Raw genomic sequence first — 19079 nt, 5'->3', positions numbered from 1 at the left:
TTAATCTCCGTGTTGCGACTACTCAGCTAACCTCTTTCGTCACTACAGTCCCAGCGTTTCACACACGCCTGCTAACCTCTGCTGCTAAGGTCCCAACGTCATCTGACTCATTCAACTGCCCACTCAGCTGCTAGTCATTCCCACCATAATGTACTCCACATTATACTGAGTGGAAGCTTTTAGATCACTTTGACCGGTGCACTCTGGCCATATTATCGTACAGAAGAAGCATTACCTTCACATTTTACAGCAAAAAAAAACCTCCAACGGCAGACTGCATTATGTTCTCTATTGTGGTGTAATTTTGCTGTTAAATGATGCTGCAAATTAATAAAACAAACAAACATAAACACATAAAGCTGCCTTTGACTTTCCTCTTGACCGTCTTGTTACAAAGAGGTTATTTTATACAGTATAAGATCCATCCTAAATCTAGTGAACCTGCAGAAATCTGTGTAACCTCCAGGCACGCTCGACCTCTCATCCTCCCTTTAATCGCATGGGAGGTGGCGCGTCGTGCTCGACAAAAAAGTGGGACACCCGAGTAGAATCGACAAAGGAAGGATTGCCTGTGCTGTAAGCACAGAGTTAAAGTGATCTGGATAGTGGATTAGATATAGCCTTTTTTTGATTAGGAAAATACAAATTGCATGCAAACCCCACAGCAACAACCCCACAATGAGGATTTTGTTTGGACTGGGTTTCATCCAGTGAAGTATAGTCCAACAATGTGGGCGTAGGAGCTTTTTTTTTTTTTAATCAGCAGCCAGTTACCCTCTTTGAGTTCTATTGCAGCTTCCTACGCATTGGAACAGGATTAGAAATGGAGGCCAAGTTTACGAATCCTGAATTGAGGGGGTTACTGTATGCTGCTAGCAGATTCAGTGAGCAATGGATCCAGAACGCTAGTAGCGTCAACACAAATATGTTGGCAAAAACAACGCCGTGTTTCTGCTGGTTCTGGCCGACTCTTGAAGTCACTCTGTCGTGGTGAATGTAAGGAGTGCTGGTCTACATGTAATACCAGCCACATTAACAGTGGTTTTACAACAAAGTCACTTTACAGCTCTGTTGGCCTAAATCGCACTGTGAAAAACCACTACGAGTGGATCTAATGGAATGGGGCTTTTTATTTCCACATATACAAATCAAGAGAAAGGAGTGAAGTCAAGCAATCCAAAACATCAATTAAAACGATTCAAATGCTACTCGGCTGACTGCGATCCTCTTGTTTTGCCCTGGTCGTGGTGGCTGTGCTTCGAGGCTCAAAAGTCGTCATTCTGTTTGGCAACTGTGCTGTTCAGCCACGAGCTCCAAGCTGGAGGTGGAGCTGGAGTTAGAAGACCTGAGGTGGAGGCTGTTTTTGCTGATTTGCTGTAGAGAAGTCTTTGAATGCACCACAAGGTGTTGCTGGACGAAATACAGAGCGTTTTTCACTTTTTTTTCAGCTTCTTAACGTCTTTTTCCCTTGTGGGGGCACGTAGAGGGTGCACATATGGCAGGGTCCACCCCTAGATGCCCCCTAGAGGGCCTTGTCAGCATGGTACTTTGCTCAAGGGCACCACAGCAGTGCTCTGAAAGAGTTCTGGCACCTTCCTCTACTACCAGAATACCTTTGTCCGCACCAGAGATTGAGCTTCTCAGCCCAGTCCCCCGAACAGACTGAGCCACAACCACCATGGTTGAATTTTGGTTTCACGTCTGTGGTTCAACGGCTGCCTAGCGGCACTCGTGTTTTTCGGCATTCATGGCCAGTGAAGCCGAACAACTCCCAGTCAGCTAACGACACTGCACTTTCAGTGTAACTGTCCTCGTACGCTGGCGGTGAATTAATGTTTTCTGTGTTAAAGTGAAAATCCTTGTTCATTAGAAATGTATTACCTTCAGAGCCATTATCGCCTGCCTAAATGACTAATCGCCGCACATGTTAAAATACGTCTTGCATATTTCGCTCATCGCTGCTTGAGCATGTTGAATCCCTCAGGCTCACGAGGCGGCCAGCCTTTGACAGCTTCTATTTTAGAATCTGCCCTTCCGTGTTAGACATTTTGACGGTGTAATCATGGCTTGGTTCACTGTCGGCAAAACTGAGCTGACAGGCATCCCGCTGACTGCAGTCCAGATTACCATCTCACTGTGACCTCTAGCAGTGGATGCAAAAAAAGGGATCCGCGCACGAGCACTGTGCGCAGAACCTCTGCCTGTTTCACGAGACACGGTGACAGCAGTCGGGTAAAATGACATTATAGCTATATCAATTGACAGGTAGGGTAGCGGGGCAACAAAGTATTTGTCAAAACAATAGGAGTCCAAGCAACACTCCGGCGGAGGGACGGGACGGGAGGGGTGAGATGGAGAGAGTAATAAACTAGTCCTGGAGGAGACTGGAGACGGGCCCTACAAAAAGAAATCTTACACTGCATTTCGCTCTCGCTTGCTTTGAATTATTAATGCAGGCACTGAACAAATGAGTTCACCACACGTAGAGGGGATGATGAACTGCCCGACCTGGGTCCCAGGATAACCTCCGAAAATGGACGAGTCCCAAGTGACCACAAGAAACATCAGCGAAATGTTAAATGTTAAATGTAAGTAGCAGCAAGAGATTTCCCGAAATTCTTTTGGGCCCCTTTCAAGATAAATATGCTCCAACGTGACGCATCTGCACATGTGCTCACGTCAACGAGTGATTCAAACTGGGGATTCATGGGGAAAAGGCAGACGGCAGTACTGAGGAGGAGGCTGGAAAGAGATTAAAAGGCAACGTAAGGAAATGTGACTTGTAAGATACACTAAAACAATAGTTAAATATTACATTTCTCCAAATTTCCAGACCAATAATCAGATATTACAAGGCACGCTTCCAATGTGGGAGTTCTTGGTGGATACTGGGGGCAGGAACTTTACAGGAACCGCTCCTCTGACTTGGCCCTCTCCATGGTCGGGTCTCCCCTGCAGGGTAGGACCTCTTGGCAAAGTCACAAGTTTCGATCGGTGCATAATCATTGTGCGATTGTTTCGGCAGTGACGACCCGGGCAAGCCGCCAAAAGCAAAAATCATGACAAATAAGACACCAACAGGGAAGGAGGTAGACATGGAAGGGGCCGAGGAGGCCGCAGAGTTTTCTGGTTTGTGCACATGGATGTTATGAACCAGAGGAGGAGGCGTCTTGAAGAAGAATTAGACCGAGCTTGTTTTGCTGATTTCTCATAGCGTTGCATCCTGCTCTCAATCAGCGGAGCGAAAACCTCAAGACCCAACTAACCTCACAGTTCCTGTTAATGGCCCGGGGGTGGTTCCTGAAGGGGCCCGGCCCTGTCAAATAAACCCTAAAGCGGTCAGTCATACAAGGGCCACATGACTGATACAAGTCACAAAACTGAGGCCAAAGCAGCATTTTTTATCATTTTAGTGATACGCACAGCTCAAAGCCCCCCCCCCCCCCCCCCCCTTTCCCCGACCAACATCGCCATCATGCAATAACAATTGCAACAGAAACCGAAAGTTTCCAAAAGTGTTTTGAACTTTTTGCATGAATCGGATTCTTTCTGGCCACCAAACCATCTCCTCCTCTGCCAGCTTGGATTTTCTGTGTCTAAAAAAAGCCTCTCATTTATTTTGGTTTGGGCTTTTCTGCTCCGTTAGCTTCTTTAGCTGTTAGCACTGTGAATTCACTCATGTGTCCGCTCACAAAACCAATTCTTGGCCATAAAGTCTCAGGACACATTGAAAGCGAGGGAGCTTGACACAGCGCAATGAGCATCTCATAGTTATTTCATTTTATGTTTTATAAATTACCTATGGAATTCACTTTTCAGGCACGGTGACTTCAATCTCAGCGTGACTAATAAAATAATCCCAGGTAGCCAAACCGCACTCATCAAGTCAAATTAGCTCCGATCAAGAATCCAACATGTTATGCTGACTGATGTACTACCTTATCAACAACATGATTTATAAATCATTACTAATCAAATAAGAATTCCAAGGTTGGGAAATATATTAAATTATTATCATCTCACACACATCTATTAGCTTTCATGCTATTTGGTGGGAAACTGGACTCCATGGTAAAAGGTCTCCTCCCTGGTTAGACAGAAACCTCCCACTGTATTGGGGCCTTTAGTTTGGACACCCCTGATATACTAGAAACCTACACCTGCATACCCAGGTCCCTAAAAAGTACGATAGATGTCATCGGCTACATAAGTAACGTGCTAGCATAGCACTGTTTGCTCCTAAGTTTAGCAGAGGAGCAGTTTTATCTGACACTGTCATATATTTAAACATTGACATTATGTGCTTTGGAGTATATCAATAACCAAAACCTGGAATAAACTCTAGCTTGGACTTGTCATTTATTCAGTTCCACATATTGTTGCGCTCTGAGGACTATGGGGACCTTTAAAAAGGACCCCAGACTGTGTTTGAAACACTTGCACATAAGCATATACGCTGCGTAGCTCTCATCATTTCTAACACCCTGCTGCTCAATTCTGCTGGGATGGCCACTTCAGTTAATAGTGGCTGCAGAATTAATTGCAATCATCCATCTCATTTTGTTTGGAAAGCACAAAAGCAGCACCGCTGGCGTTGATTCTCATTACAGAGGTCTGGCCGCATGCTTAAACGTGCACAATTTTCCTCCCCACATCCCCCCGGAGAATGAGCTGTCCTTTATTTACTTTGATCAAACTTTTTTTTCTCATAACTTCTAAAAGGAAGAAAATGGTCAACGATAGTTTAACTGCCCATAAATTCATTTGGTTCCCAGAAGTGTGGAATAATAACTTTTAGATTTAATAACTGAGCACATTGTTGTTTTGATATCATTACCCTTCCCACAGAGTAATGGGGGATTTTTAGTGTCATTATGGGAACAGTCACAGATGTGATGTCTAATTAGAATCTATTATTGTCTTCCTGCTTTTGTCTCTTACCCGAGTTAACCTCATCTCATAAATGTTGCTCCACTCAAATCCCCTCAATTCAATTTGTAAACACAAAGTCCTCATAATGGAGCCACAGTTACCCAAATTAAATAAGCTATTCATAAACAGCAGTGCATGATCATCACAGTGTAGATAAGTTTGGACTGGACAAATATTATCACAGCTAGTCTATTTATAATGGGGCGTTATTGATGTTATGATGCGTTCACGTGCATCACTCTTATTGAGCCGCGCGTTTTGAAAGTAAGAAGAGATCAAATACAAGACTCAGAAAAGGTTGAGCAACCAGATCAGGCTGGTTTAAGCATATGGACTGTTGTCGCTCTCTGTTCTATATGTTACATTTCCTCAAACTACATCAGTGAAAGTGAATTTTGACGTGTTTTTCAAATTACAAATGAAAAACAAAAATGAGGAAGGAGACAGTGCAGAGTGCCCTGAAGTTTAAAAATAGCAGCACGTCTTTATTCCGCATTAAAACTACTGTTAGATGGTTTCACAGCAGCCTTACAAGGCAACAGGCTGACAGCTCGGCGGTCCGGAAATGACACGAGGCCATTTCCTGTTACTGGAATGTAGGTTCACCATCCAGTGTTTTGTGTGTGTGTGTGGTGGGGGGGGGGGGGGGGGGGGGGGATCTGTGTTCTTCCATGATCTGTGAAACTTTTGCAAAACAGACGGACGGACGGACGGACAGACAGACAGATAGATACATAGATAGATAGATGATCCACTCATTGTTAACCCTGAGGTATGGCCAAGATCCTCAGATACTTGAACTCACCTAGTAACTCCTCTCACCCAGAGTGGCCCCTCCACCCTCTTTGAAGTGAAGACAAAAAAAAGAAATCCATCCATCCAACTCTCTCTCTCTCTGTCTCTCTATCTTTCATTTCTTTATTGCTCTCCATGCACCGGTGTTGTCTGCGTCCACTTTTCTTCCATCAAGCGTCGTATGAGCAGTCAGAAAATGTGCATAAACGCTTGTGACTGACGTCTCAGCCAATTAGAGATGTTTGAGCTGGTTCTTCTCTCTTCCACGCACACGCACACACACACACACACACACACAATTATGAATACTGCTGATTTTTTTTTTTGTGTTGCGTCTTCGCCTATCGAGTGGCTCCGTGTTGATGAAAATTGCAATTACCCAGCCAGCCTGTTGTCCAAACTTGATGGAAACAAGAGGAATCTATATGGCTCCCTAATGAGCACTGAGGGCCACTGCTCCCATTTGATTACGGAGTTAATTGCAATTATAGCATGTGCACACGCACACACACACAACGACGCTCATTCACAGAGGCACACACCCGAACACAGCCAGATTTTGCTAGGATGGTCTCGTAAGCATTCAGCTAATTAATGGCTATTTGCCCACTGGTGCTGATGAAGGAGAAAATCACTATGGGAGACTTGGTTGCCTGTCCACAGACGGCGAGAGGATGCTGATCATTTAAATGGTTAACAGAAGAAGCTCTTGTCCACACTGGGGCTAAACTCAACCCTGGCCAACCAGATCCTCTGCGCGTTGCAGTAAAAAGCTTTGACAGTATTATTTCTGCCATCTTGAAAGCAGTCTGAAGCCATGTCACAACACGATAACGACAAGGCAGACGGGCCAATCCGCCATGGCAGCAGCCAGGCAGCCTCCACTGGCTCTCCAGCAATGCATGGGGAGCAGTAATTGGCAAAGCAGCGGCAACAAACATCCCCGAGGCAACCAAGAAGGAGGAGCCGCGGACGGAGCCGGCGCTTTTTAAAAGACGATGGGGAGAAGCCAGGTCCTCCAGCCCAGTCTAATGTCCAGCCATTACCCCGTGAATACAGACATGCATGTTGTTTCTGACCAATTAAGCAGGCATAAAGGCAGGAGCTGGAGCTCAGCTGGGGGCTCAGAGAGCCGCCATCTCGGCCGCTGTCTCTGTCTCTTCGTTTCCGTCCTATTTGTTGAATCAGGCTGGAGCAGTGAGCCGGGTGAAAGAAAGTGAGGGGGGGTGGATGAGGAGGTGGGGGCAACTTCATTCTAGCAAAGGATGTCAAGCAGAGCCCGCGGCGTACAGTGCAAGGCCTTCTCTGGACTTTTGGTCTTGTGTTCTTCCTCTGTCTGCAGCAAATACATACATTAAAGCCTGGTTGGAGGTTGGACCGTTTGTTCCCGTCCCATTCAAGAAGGAAGAGTGCTGCTAACCTGCGGCAGTTAACAAGGCCTGCTTTTCACTCATTTTAACCTTGATGAAAACTCCCAGGTGCTGCAAAAAGAGTAGGGAGTAAGGAGACTAGAAAGGAATTGTGTTTTCCTGCTTCACAGCGCATCACTAGAGGTAACCGTTCAATGACCCCATTATGTCAGCGATGCCTTTAACTCCAAGATAAATGTTTTTCCAAGGAATGGCACTGGAAGGCCAGAGTGCCAGTGTAAAAAGTCTTTTGAGAGCGACTCTGAACAAATCTGAGAGAAGCGAAAATTCACTTGGCTAAAGGAAAACACACGATCTGCCAAGAGCGCTCACCACTGTTCGCACTCTGCTCGTGGTGGTGCTCAAAATGAGAGAGATTTTCTCGTCCAGGCACTGACCTTTTTCTTTTTATGCTAATAGACGCAATACCTGCAGCTTATGACAAATAGAGACAGGGAGGTTTTGAGTAAGAACAGTGGGTAAACAGAGTGGAGGCACTTTTTTACAGCCTGTGCAAACATGGACTTGCAGGAGCAAAGGGGGGGGGGGGGTTCCAGAGAAAAGCTTTGTTCATATTGTGTAATACGGGAAAACATCTGCAGACGCGACCCAGTCATCAAGAAAAGCATCAAGCTACGCCAGAGTTAAACGCCTGTGGAATATGCTGACGCACACCGAATACGTGTGTGTGTGTGTCTGTGCGTGTGTGCAAGCCCTGTTTAATTCTAGGTGAATGAGAAGATCCGACTGGGCTCTGAAGAGATAAGAGCATTTGATTTGTCCCAGATGTAATGCAGTCCTCCACTCCAGTCCTGGCTCGGCTCAGCACAGAAAAACACAGACACCGAAATGAAAAACAATATCCCCTTCAAAGCGAGTCTCGCGACGCTATTTGCCAGCAGTTGCGCACGAACGCACGTGCACATTTACACTCTTACGTGCCCATACCTCTTGTAAAGCGTGCCTTAACAGAGAAAGTTGCCCTCAAGCTAACGCCCCGTCACAAAGGCAATGTAGGCAGAAAAGTGCTGTGAATGCAAAAAGGATGTTAGCTAACATCTCCCTCCTATATCACATCCTTCCTTTTACCTTTCTTACCCAACCGCTCTTGCCCTTCAGTGATTGCCTGCGATGAAAAGGCCTGACATTAAATGGTGTAATCAGCCTTTATCACTGCCTTTTAAAACAGGATCTGATGACCTGTGGTGCTTTTGTCTGACGTTTCTCTTTCTTTTCCTGCTGCTGCTGAAAAACACCAGGTTTTCCACAGAAACAACAGTTCGGGGTCACGTTTGTTAAAGCGGCGGGAAAGACCGAAACACAAATGAAGGAAATTAAAGAAAAATGAGTTCTACGAGAGTACCTTCATGACTTTACAGTAGACGCTTGCAGCCATCTGCTAGTGCTTAAATGCAGAGTTATATAAAAGTCAACAATCAATCTCACCTACATTTGGCCTCGAGTGGCGTCATGACTCATAGGTGACCCATTATCGGATTTATGGGATGGCGCATGTCAAGCTCCTGAATTGCGTACCTTTCCTTAAGGTTGTTCAGTGCTTGTGTGACTGGGTTAAAGCACCTACTTTACTGACATTTCTGTATTTCCACTGTTTTATTGTCACAGCATCACTGCAATGATACAGCCAGTTGGTGTTATTACATACAATAAACACCGGAAATGATCCATGTTTGAGTCATGTTGGGAGATACGCAGCGGTTTCGTTCATTGGCGTTAACGACGCGCTTTTTATTCCCTCAAGAGGCGGTAAGGCCATGTCGCTAACTGCCAAGAATTCTCATTCTTTATTCAAGTCACATTAGCTTGTATTTTCTCCCGCGCTTCATTACTTTTGCAACCATTGCGGATGACAGGTCGAGGTATCGCTGACGTAACGACGCGTTCTGCTGGAATGCGTCTGGTTAATAGCAGAATTCCGCCGTCACTGACTGATAATGAAACCAGCTTCGATCTGTTATTCCCTATGACGACCGAGAACCTGAAAAGTCAAAGTCAGTAGACCCCCGAATGCGCTGAACGCACACCTGCTTGATCCGATCCAACTGTAAAACATCTCAAAGAATTGATCAAAAGCGTCGGAATCTTATTTTGCATCTGTAAAGACCAGAATCAATCCCTGGCAGCACTCTCGGCCAGCTGATATTTGTCCCCGCTGCTATTGACTTGTGAGAAATATCAATAGCCAGTGGCTGAAGCCCCTGCAGACCAGAGACAGAGGTGGGCTTATTTCCCAAACACTGGTGCTGACATTGGCCCTGCATCCCCAGAGAAGATGGAGACAGAAATGTCCCTGCTCTGTGGGAACCCTCCGAGCGTGTAAGCCTCTTCTTAAGACTTTGTTCATCTTCTGTTTCTTTCTCCTCGCTCAGCAAGTGGCCACTTTGCTAGCTCAGACTGAAGGTTATTCGGCGCACCGGGGGGGGAAGGGGGGGAGTGGGGGTGGGTCACAGCACTCGGGGCAGGCCAGCAGGTGCAGGCTTAACAGCAGTTTTTTATTCAGACGGACATGAGCTCAGTATTCATTACTCTTATGGGGGCTTTAGAAGCCATCATCATTATTCCAGAGCTGTGTTGCGTTTGTTTGCCTCATCAAACTGTTGGTATTTTTATTTTTTACCAGTTCGAATAGGGGCAGGCTTGCCTATTCCAACCAACTGTGCTTGCAAGTCACATCCAAAGGTCACAGGCAGGGCACAGGTTACCTCTACAGCTTCAGTATTTTAGCTAAGCTAATAGCTACAGGCGATCTTATCAAATCTTTCACTGTAATTTTGTCTAATAAAGAGAGACATTAAGGTCTAGAGAGGGCTTTTCTCACTCTTCTCCTTTGTCCTCAACATGCTGCCTCCATGCGTGCACGCTTAAGTGGCTGACCTAAAAATAAACTTGCTTCAAAACGAGGACAGAGCACATGCAGTTCTCTGGATTGTATTCATCCCCGAGCTCTTATAGGTAATTATCAATGTAACAGCGCCACAGATGTGCACGGTAGAGAGCAAGAGGGAGGCCATTTGCAGATTTTGATTGCCCCACCGGAAGAGTCTCAGCTGAACGACGCTGCAGACGACACGTCCTCTCACCGTGCCTCTCGCAGCTGCCCGCCTTATCTCCTCTGTGTGCCGCTTCCTTCCTCTCCAATCATACGTTAAGGGGCCACATTATACAGGGTGTCCCCTTGAGCAAAGGGACACATTCGACTGCGCCAACATATCAAATCCAGCCGAGGACAGAAAGAGCTGATCTCGGGGCTTTATGGAGCCTGTCTTGCATACACCTTTGTGAACAGCATGGCTAAAGAGATCTCTTCATACCCTAATGTCCTCTTTGCTCTGCTTCCGGTGCTTCTACGCTGTACCAACCTTTGTGAATGTTAAGGGCATGTGCAGCAAAATGGCAATTGCCAAAAAAGGGCATTTGCTACCTTGCTCCAAGCCGGCTTTTTTTCTTTTTCTTTTTTTTTTTGGTGGTGCGAGCTCTGCTAGACAGCCCTACATTAGAGAGATATACCTCAGTAATCCATAATGCTGCACTATAAAGAGGAACCCCCCCCCCCCCCCCCCCCCCCCCCCTTTTAAAATTGAATATCGCCTTCATCCTGTTAAGGAGAATGAGCTGTCATAGCGAAGCGATGAACCGAATCCTGGCGAATGTGGCAGTATTCCGCAGTACCTTTGAAGGCTTAGCAAGGTGTGGGCAGCCTAAAGCGCTGCCATTGTACCTTTGTTTAAATCACATTTGGAAGCAGGTGCCCAGCACACAGAGGATGAACGTGTTCGGTCTGCTGCCCAGTTGTTGGCAGGCAAGACGAACAATGTCCACTCACAGGTGGGACAATCGTCAGGCTGGATGGGACCCTCTGGACGGGGGAATACCCTCTCTCTGGATTCCCTTACAGCCAATCAATGAAATGATTTTTCCCAAGAGCTGAAATCCAATTTGGTTTGTTTGGCTTTTTATTAAAGAAACCCCCTGTGATCCTGGAATTGACTAAGGCTAGCAAATTTAGCGCCACCAGAAACCAGAGAAGAGGAAAGGCCACACTTTTGGGCGGGGGAAAATGTCTCGCTCTTCATCAGCTGCTTTAAAAGTGGGATTCTGACGAAAAGGAAGAATTCTCTGAACCATTCTACTATCCGACCTTTGCTCAGATGTGACCGAGTGACAAAAATATCCCTAAGCTCAACAATCACGTAGTCGCTGGAGGATTTAAAATAAACAGCTTTATTATCAGGCACCACATTTAGGTATGAAAGGCCGAGGCCGAAGCCCATCCAGCCCTCCCCAACACTCACTGTCCTCACTTGCCTTGAGTGGGTACAGATGTGTGATCTACAGACGCTGCCACTCCGTAGCCTTTATTTCAGCCACAGGGCTCAACAAAAAGCTGGCACCCAGCCCTAAGAGCCCCCAGCCAAAGTGTCAGCAGACAGTCTCATCGTTTGGGCGCCGCTACAGATAAATGAGGGACGTTTTAACGTCCAGAACGACCCGCCAGCGTGCGCTGCAGCAGCAAACGTAATGAAATGCGTGTGTGAGCGCGCAGGAAAGCCAGTCAGCAGGAATAATAGCGTTACAGGTTCATAGAAAACACGGAATTAGCTGCTTTTGCTGCAGATGATCACATTAGTTGAATTGCTTGAACATAAATTTCCACTGTCATCCTCCTTTCTCACAATGTAATCAGATGCAGAAACACTCCACTTATCTAGTCCTGACACATTTTCCCTCCCAACGGCAGAGTAAATATAGACAACTGATCCGAGTGGGAGGGGATTATATCTACAACGCCTCAAACTCCAATAATGCACATAATTGTTGTCGTTTCCTTGTTAGTGAACAACAGGGCGCAGGGGTCCTTTGTTTACTTCAAACAAACACACTTCCTAGTTAGGCTTTCTATCCCGTCTCTCCGAGCCGTTGGCCCATGTTTTGTTGCAGATAAGCACATGAGGTGTCAAACTCCTCTACAGTCTCTGAGCCCCCCCCCCCAGCAGCAGCACCGCTGCGGGGTCTCCTGTCACATCCATCCTTACCTCTTTGACTTTCTCCCTGCGCTCGTCGGTCCTGGGGTCGCTGGGCTTGCCGTGGTCTCTGCCCAGCGGGGGTTTAAGCAGGCACCGTTGGAACCGCGCGTAACTGAACGTATCCGAATCCGACCCGCGATCCGCAGCGGACGCTTTCTCCGAGGCGGACTCGGTCCTGGTCCTGGACAGAGTCAAGTCCTCCTGCGCTCGGCCTCCGGACAGCCGCTCCTCGGTGGCCAGTGGAGGCAGCGGCGGTTTGCGGCGCAGACTCTTCAGCCTGGTGCTCGACTCTCCTTTGGCGGAGGTCATGCCCCGCGGGTGATCCTGCTCCTTGGGCTTTTTGAAGTGCTCCCTGACATCATTTTCCGACCCGGAGCCAACGGTGACCGGCTGGGTCTCTGTCTTGGACAGAAAAATGCGTTTTAACCGAACGGAGTCGGGCAAAAAGAAGAGCGCCCCAAAACATAAAGTGACCAAAGCGGAGAGAAAGAGCAAGAACACGAATTTCTGGGACAGACGCAGACCCATGCCCGATGCAGACACACCGGGCAACTTTCTGAAAACCATTGAAACTTTTCTTGGGACGTTGCCTTAGAATAATTCTTCAGCGTCTTCTCTCCTCGGCAGACCAGCCTCTCTGCCTTTTTGGGGCATGTGTCTGACAAAACTAGATATGGGAAAACACACCCCCGTCACACTCCCAGAGAAGCGTAAACAGCCAGCCGGGGTTGTCTCTCTCTCCGCATTGATTGGATCTGCATACGTGGAGGTTAGGCCTGCCTACACCAACTATTAACAATCATTTGGCTGCGCAGATCTAGAGCTCCGGGCTTTAATCCTCATCAACGCAGTGGCCGGCATCAACAGGAACGGGGTTAAAATCTCTCATCCAAACGGAGCAAATGGCACCGGTGAAACGCGTCTGGGTGCACACGCCAGGTTCATAGATAAAAGCACTTTCTAGGGGGATGATCAGCCGGTCAAAGTTGTGCTCCCATGCATGCTTTCACGCCGATTCAATAACGCTGCTGCCCGCTGTTCGCCACCTCAAGCATCCCTCGGCTCCGTTTACGACCCACGCTGCTGCATCGCGACCCCTCTTGGAATCAACGTTCAAATCCGAACTCCCTGCATTCACCCCGTCCAGCTGACGGACGGAAACGCGTGTGCGTGCATGCTGCCCGCCGCTGTTCTGCTGCTCTCTTCCAGAAAAGCCTCCCTTCTTCAGCCCGGTCCACAGGCGTCAACGCGCCGGCTCCAGCGATTCGCCGGATGGCATGAAACAAGGCTGGGTTTTGCCCCGCGAGAAGTTATTCTAGCCTGCCATCCACGTCCAGGCGACAGGAAAGCAAACCCACCGCCCGGTGTTGCCTGCAAGATCCGAACAAAGGCGTCTGTCTGTGGTACGTGTCGCCGCCGCGGCGTGCTTCGCTCTCCCCGCCTGCAGAGCGCACTTCTGCCGCTGTGCCGCCGCGGACGTCCGCTTGCGTAAAGAAGCGAGAGGAGAGGGCTGGAAATGGAACATATAGTGCGGGCAGGGCGAGGAGGACGGTGGGGGTGGGGGTGGGGGGGGGCAACGATCCAGTAGGCTGCTCGGGTTTCTTGATGGATACCGGACAGCGCATCCAAACACAGCCAAGCCTTTTGGGCACAAGGTTTATTTAGCAGCGGCGGAACGCGGCGGAGTCCAAATCTGCTACAAAAACCAGCAGGAGTCCACACAAAGAGCTGCAGACATGGGTTTGACTCAGGGAAAACTAACGCTCTCCATCCATCTATCCATCCATCCATCCATCCATCCATCCATCCATCCACCCACCCATCCATCCATCCACCTATCTATCTATCTATCTATCTATCTATCTATCTATCTATCTATCTATCTATCTATCTATCTATCTATCTATCTATCTATCTATCTATCTATCTATCTATCTATCTATCCATCCATCTATCTATCTATCTATCTTAGGTCTGGAATAATCAGCAGTGGTTGGTAGCTATAGTGACACATGCCTGCCTCTATGGTCCCAGTTCACATAGGGAATGAGACTGTTTTAGGTCTAAATTCAGATTCTGGTAACCCTGAAAAGGTCCCGAGTCCACCAGCCACCTGTCTGCACTGAGAGTTTATATTTAAATCATCAAATCTTGCATTGCTCTTAATAATTGATCCAACTATGGTTCTTGGTCTTTGACTTGCCTCTATTGTTTAGCCGGTTGTAAGTTCATATTTCAGGGTTCAGCTGGACCTAATAAGACAAACTGTTGTTACTGTTACAGGAGGAAGATCTTTAAAGCGCTGAACTTTTCAAGACTGGTTCTGAATTACAGAACCAGTGATGAAAGAGTGGCATAAACAGCCCGTGAAGAGCTGCAGAGGAGGATCAATGGACTTACTGGGTTTACTCGAAAAGGTTGCAACGGCACTCTTGTTCTCTTTATATTTTTTCCCCTTAATAAATTGATTTTTTCAAAAGTCTGACTCATAAAGCTCAATCCACCGCCCTCATTTATACAGAAAAACTGCAAAAATTCCATTAAAATACAGATTAACATTTTTTAAAAGTATATACAGTGTTGGACAAAGTTCTGTCATTAAAGTTAAGTCATTAGCAGATAAAATAAAGAACAGCAAACAGGATAAATTACCATTTAATCTCTGGGTTTTTAATCATATCACCCTGTCTTCATCAGCAGATAGAATTTCCTTAGTTGTCATGGCGACGGATTTGCTAGCTGGTGAGCATGTGAGAAGTTCACTATTCAGCCGGTGTTATGATCAAAAGGACTAAGGGAAAGGATTAAACTAGCAACACTAAACATTAAAAATATGACATTTGGGGATAGATTTTGCCGCTTTGTTTATGGACGTGTCGTCAGCTAAAGCAGCTATTACCAAAGTGTTGATTAATGTCCAAGTAAGCAAGCGCGAAGGAAGAATGTAAATACAGGATTTGTTTGTTTTTTTTCTGGATTAAGTGAAACAGAGCGTGCAATTACTGAGGATCGTGCACAGCACTAGTTAACTACAGCACTTGAATTAGAAAATAAAGGACTAAGCAGTTTCAATATTGGCCTATAATTACAGGTTAAGGCCTCTTCTTGTCCTGCACTGGTCCTTGGAGAGGAGTCACTTCTTGTTCCTCTGCCTTATTTGCAGTTATTTGCTAACTCCAACCCTTTTCAGTGCATTGTAAGGTTATTTTCATGCCATTTGACCACGTGTTTCCACAGCGAAGCTGGAATTTGGAGTAAGCAGCTGATCACAGATGGTTGGAGGCTCCTTCCTCTGACAGAAAGTGGAACTGTAAAGATACTGACAAAGGGCCGGTTCGTACAGAGCAGCTTTGGGATGGCTCATCGCCTTTGTATAATGAGACTTGGATCGTATGTGTTTTATGGCTCTGTACACCACAGCGTTCACTCAGCAGCCGCGTTATTAAGTTAAAAAACAAGTGCGCTCCGCTCCGACAGGTCTGTAATAAAATTCCTGTTTAGAACACTTTGACTGATTTAAGGAACAGAGACTCCATAACTTCATATTGAGTTTGTAAGAGTGTTGAAAGGTCACTACGCTGAAAGACATTGAGTAGCATTAGCATCAAAATGTGACACAAAAGGGGTTGGACAGCATATTTGGTGTCGGCGGGGCTATTTAACGGCAGTTGAAGCCTTGTGTTGTTATTCATGGGAGCAACAACTCGATACCGATATGGAGGCTGCGACTGGAAAGGTCATGCTAATGTAAGTCCAAACGTTGAGCTTGCATCAAGCCGCACAGGCCTTTGACAGCCTACAGGATGGATGAAGACGCTAATGGAAGCGCACCACCTCCAACTGCTGTTTTGTGGGATTTTATTGTGTGTAGCAGTGGGGGGGCAGTTTCTCTCTGCTCTGCTCAGGTCAGCCTGATTATTTCATCACGCTGCCTTTTGTCACCACGGGCGATCACAGGAGGGATACATGTCTGATCCAGGGCGCCTCTATATATTCATTGACTGACACGGCTGAGCATTAAAACCTGCCGCCCTTCTTCGGCGGTTAACACTTCTGTTTATGCCCTGTGATCCGGGAGCATTTCTGCTCTTCTATTCAAACATTCCACAACAACCTGCACTGATGTTTTATTCATCAAACGAGATTGCTTATGAAAAAGTCCATCACCGTATTCTGCTCGGTCCAATACATCAGTGGGCAGGCAGCGATGTATTGGCCCATGCCGCCACGTCTGGATTAATAACGTCAGGCTGGCTGCTATTTGTTTGTCTAAGCACCGCTGCAGAAGCATCCCCTGACACCGGGAATCAGGGGCCCGGCGGGAGGCTCGATGTCATGACATTAAAGATCAGTGGAAGCTTTTTCTGGGGTGGCTGACCCTGGTGCCGGACCCAAGAGAGACATACACGTTGTGACAATGCACGGCGGATGCACGCTGCAAACCTCAGGGACGTCGGGCTCGGTGGCCGTGATGCGTCGGACCTGACCTCACATCATCTCCGTTCAGAGGCAGCACTTTCCACACGTGTTATGCACACCTGTGTGGAAGCTTCTGTCTAGTTTATCTTTGCCCACATTATCAGGAAAAGGAGCCTAAAACAGGCAGACATGGGTGGGTTTAAACTTGGGTAAACAGGTATTCTGCCATCTCTGTTCTGATGCTGCGACGCAGGTGTTTGTGCTCATTTAGCAGAGATTTTACAAGCTCATTTGAGCTGGCATGGCGCCCTCTTCACCTCGTTCTGAACCTTTGACAGACAAACATCACGCTGCCCCCTGATGAACCATCGCCAGCTGAGCCACAAGCAAAGCAGTTTGCTGTTGAATTTATATTAAAGCACATCAGGCAACAGCGGGAAGCAAATATTCCGGGTAAGCTCAGCATCAGTTCAGCGCTACAGCATTTGTATTGCTTAAACACAACAATTAGCTGTACTTGAGTCATCCCATGGGTGATGGAAATGAGGGGAAATGCCAAAACACGCCATTAAGATGATGAAACTGAGGCCGCTGACAGAATGAGTCCCACCCTTATCCCCATACCAGTATGATCCCAGCACTCTAACCATTTTGACTCAAATTTCAAGAGAAAAACAAGATTTTATTTAAGGCGATTAAAACGATCTGCGCAGGTTTATAGTTACACAGCGACTCCAGGCGGTCATTTACGGTATAACATTCAAAGAAGTAAGACGATATCAAAAATGTCGTTATTTTGGGTTTCTCAGCAGTTATTTCTGATGGGTTGCAACATGCACCTATCAGAATGCTGCACAAAAAGTGGAATGATGAGACTGTACATACACAGCATGTCTAAGTGGCCCCCGGAGGGAGGAGTACTGGGAACAGAAAAGTGATGGTGAAGCTGGAGTTTCTCCTCTTAAATCAGACTGCAGAGCTGACAAAATGTGCTCCCTCATCTGTCCTAGATTAGTGTGATTTACTGCTGCCAGGAAGGCTTAAAATTTAAAACATTAACATTTTCACTATATTGTTGCAGGTGTTTTTCATTGGGGCTGGAAAATAATGCATCCGATTCAAGGTATTCTCTCAACATTAGTATGATGTTGTGAGAGTGGAGCAGGATTTTGACAGTTTCCCACCCCCAACACAGACAGGATGAGCCCGTGGCCACCTCATCGGTTTGCCAGAATAACTTTGCCACTGACCGAAAGTCTTTCTCCATGACCTCCTTGACCCCTACCAAGTCGGAGCTGCTGCCAGTGGTTGTCAGCTGCTTCTGGAGACCCACAATCCACCCATGACCTTTAGGGTTTCTTCTACCTCTGGTGTGTCCGACTCAAGGCCCAGTCACCAGTTGGTTAATGTTATATTATTATTTATCGAAGTTAAAATTTGGCTAACAACATGTACAAATGGTATTGATGTAACAAATACAGAATTTTATAAGTACATTTTCTTTACCTTTAACTTCCTCTAAGAACAAAATTACATTTTACATAACATAAAAATAATTTATAAATACTTTTTGGGGTGAATACATCTTATGATCTGTTAATTTTTTCGGGGGGTATCATTGTTTTTAATCGACAGTGCTTTGTGATTGCGTAACTGCGCCCCTGCTGGCCAGTTATGGATTTGCACCACTCACTGGTGTCAGTGGACATAAATATGAGATCTAATGTTGCTTGATGCATATTATGGTTTATTTAACCTTTTGAACATCACGGCGCATGATCTTTGTAACTTTTTGTTGTTAAGTCGTAAGAGCTTTCATTTAATTTTATATATATATATATATATATATATATATATATATATATATATATATATATATATATATTAGAGCGCAGTCCTAGGAACAGCCAAGATCCTGCGCAGAACCCTCAGACTCCCAGGCCTCTGGTAGAGGACCCGAGTCTGAAGGAAGGAGGCACCGCCCAGGAGGGCGAGGAAGAGATTTTTTTAAATGAAATGATACTTATACCACATGCGTGATTTTTATTGGTGGTTAGGACTTATTTTTTGATCATTTGGTTTATTTCTAATGTGGTTTAAAGGTACCTGTTATGTTATGTTATAAAGAACTGAGCAACAAAAAATCCATTGAAAAGTCCAGTGAAAATATTTATAGATTTTACCAGACTGTTGTATATTTTATTCACTTAGAAGCTTTAAGTCATATTGAGTTTATTGTACAGCATTTACTTTATAGTCATTCTGCCATTGGCTGCTTTCATGTTATTGTTTTTTTTCTTTAGGTGTTATTATTCTGTATGATTTATCTTATCTAGCAGTATTATTAAATGCTAAATATTGCACCAAGACTTAATTATGTAATGAAATGTTTCATTAGCAGAACTTAATCATGGTGTTTCTTTATAAATGAGAAGTGAGAAAGTCGAGCCCGCCGTCGTCATCACCAGGTCCGGCCCGT

The 19079-nt window shown here is 46.1% G+C and overlaps 1 protein-coding gene across 2 annotated transcripts in view; it reads right to left on the bottom strand.

Moving 5' to 3' along the window:
- The window catches only part of LOC101068067 (mannosyl-oligosaccharide 1,2-alpha-mannosidase IA), a 126648-nt gene extending 112963 nt beyond the window's left edge, over positions 1–13685 (bottom strand). The window contains exon 1 of one of the 2 annotated variants that reach the window (XM_029839373.1): positions 12191–13685. In XM_029839373.1, the coding sequence (XP_029695233.1) occupies positions 12191–12748 (558 nt within the window). In that variant the 5' untranslated portion in view covers positions 12749–13685. The remainder of the gene's footprint in view (positions 1–12190) is intronic. The other variant, XM_011605049.2, reaches the window with a different exon arrangement.
- Between the last annotated feature and the right edge of the window lie 5394 nt (positions 13686–19079).

The sequence above is a fragment of the Takifugu rubripes genome, chromosome 7, assembly GCF_901000725.2.
Source record: "Takifugu rubripes chromosome 7, fTakRub1.2, whole genome shotgun sequence".
Classification (NCBI taxonomy): domain Eukaryota; kingdom Metazoa; phylum Chordata; class Actinopteri; order Tetraodontiformes; family Tetraodontidae; genus Takifugu; species Takifugu rubripes.
Note: the sequence above shows the minus strand (reverse complement) of the source record. Positions and strands in the feature narration are given on the sequence as shown.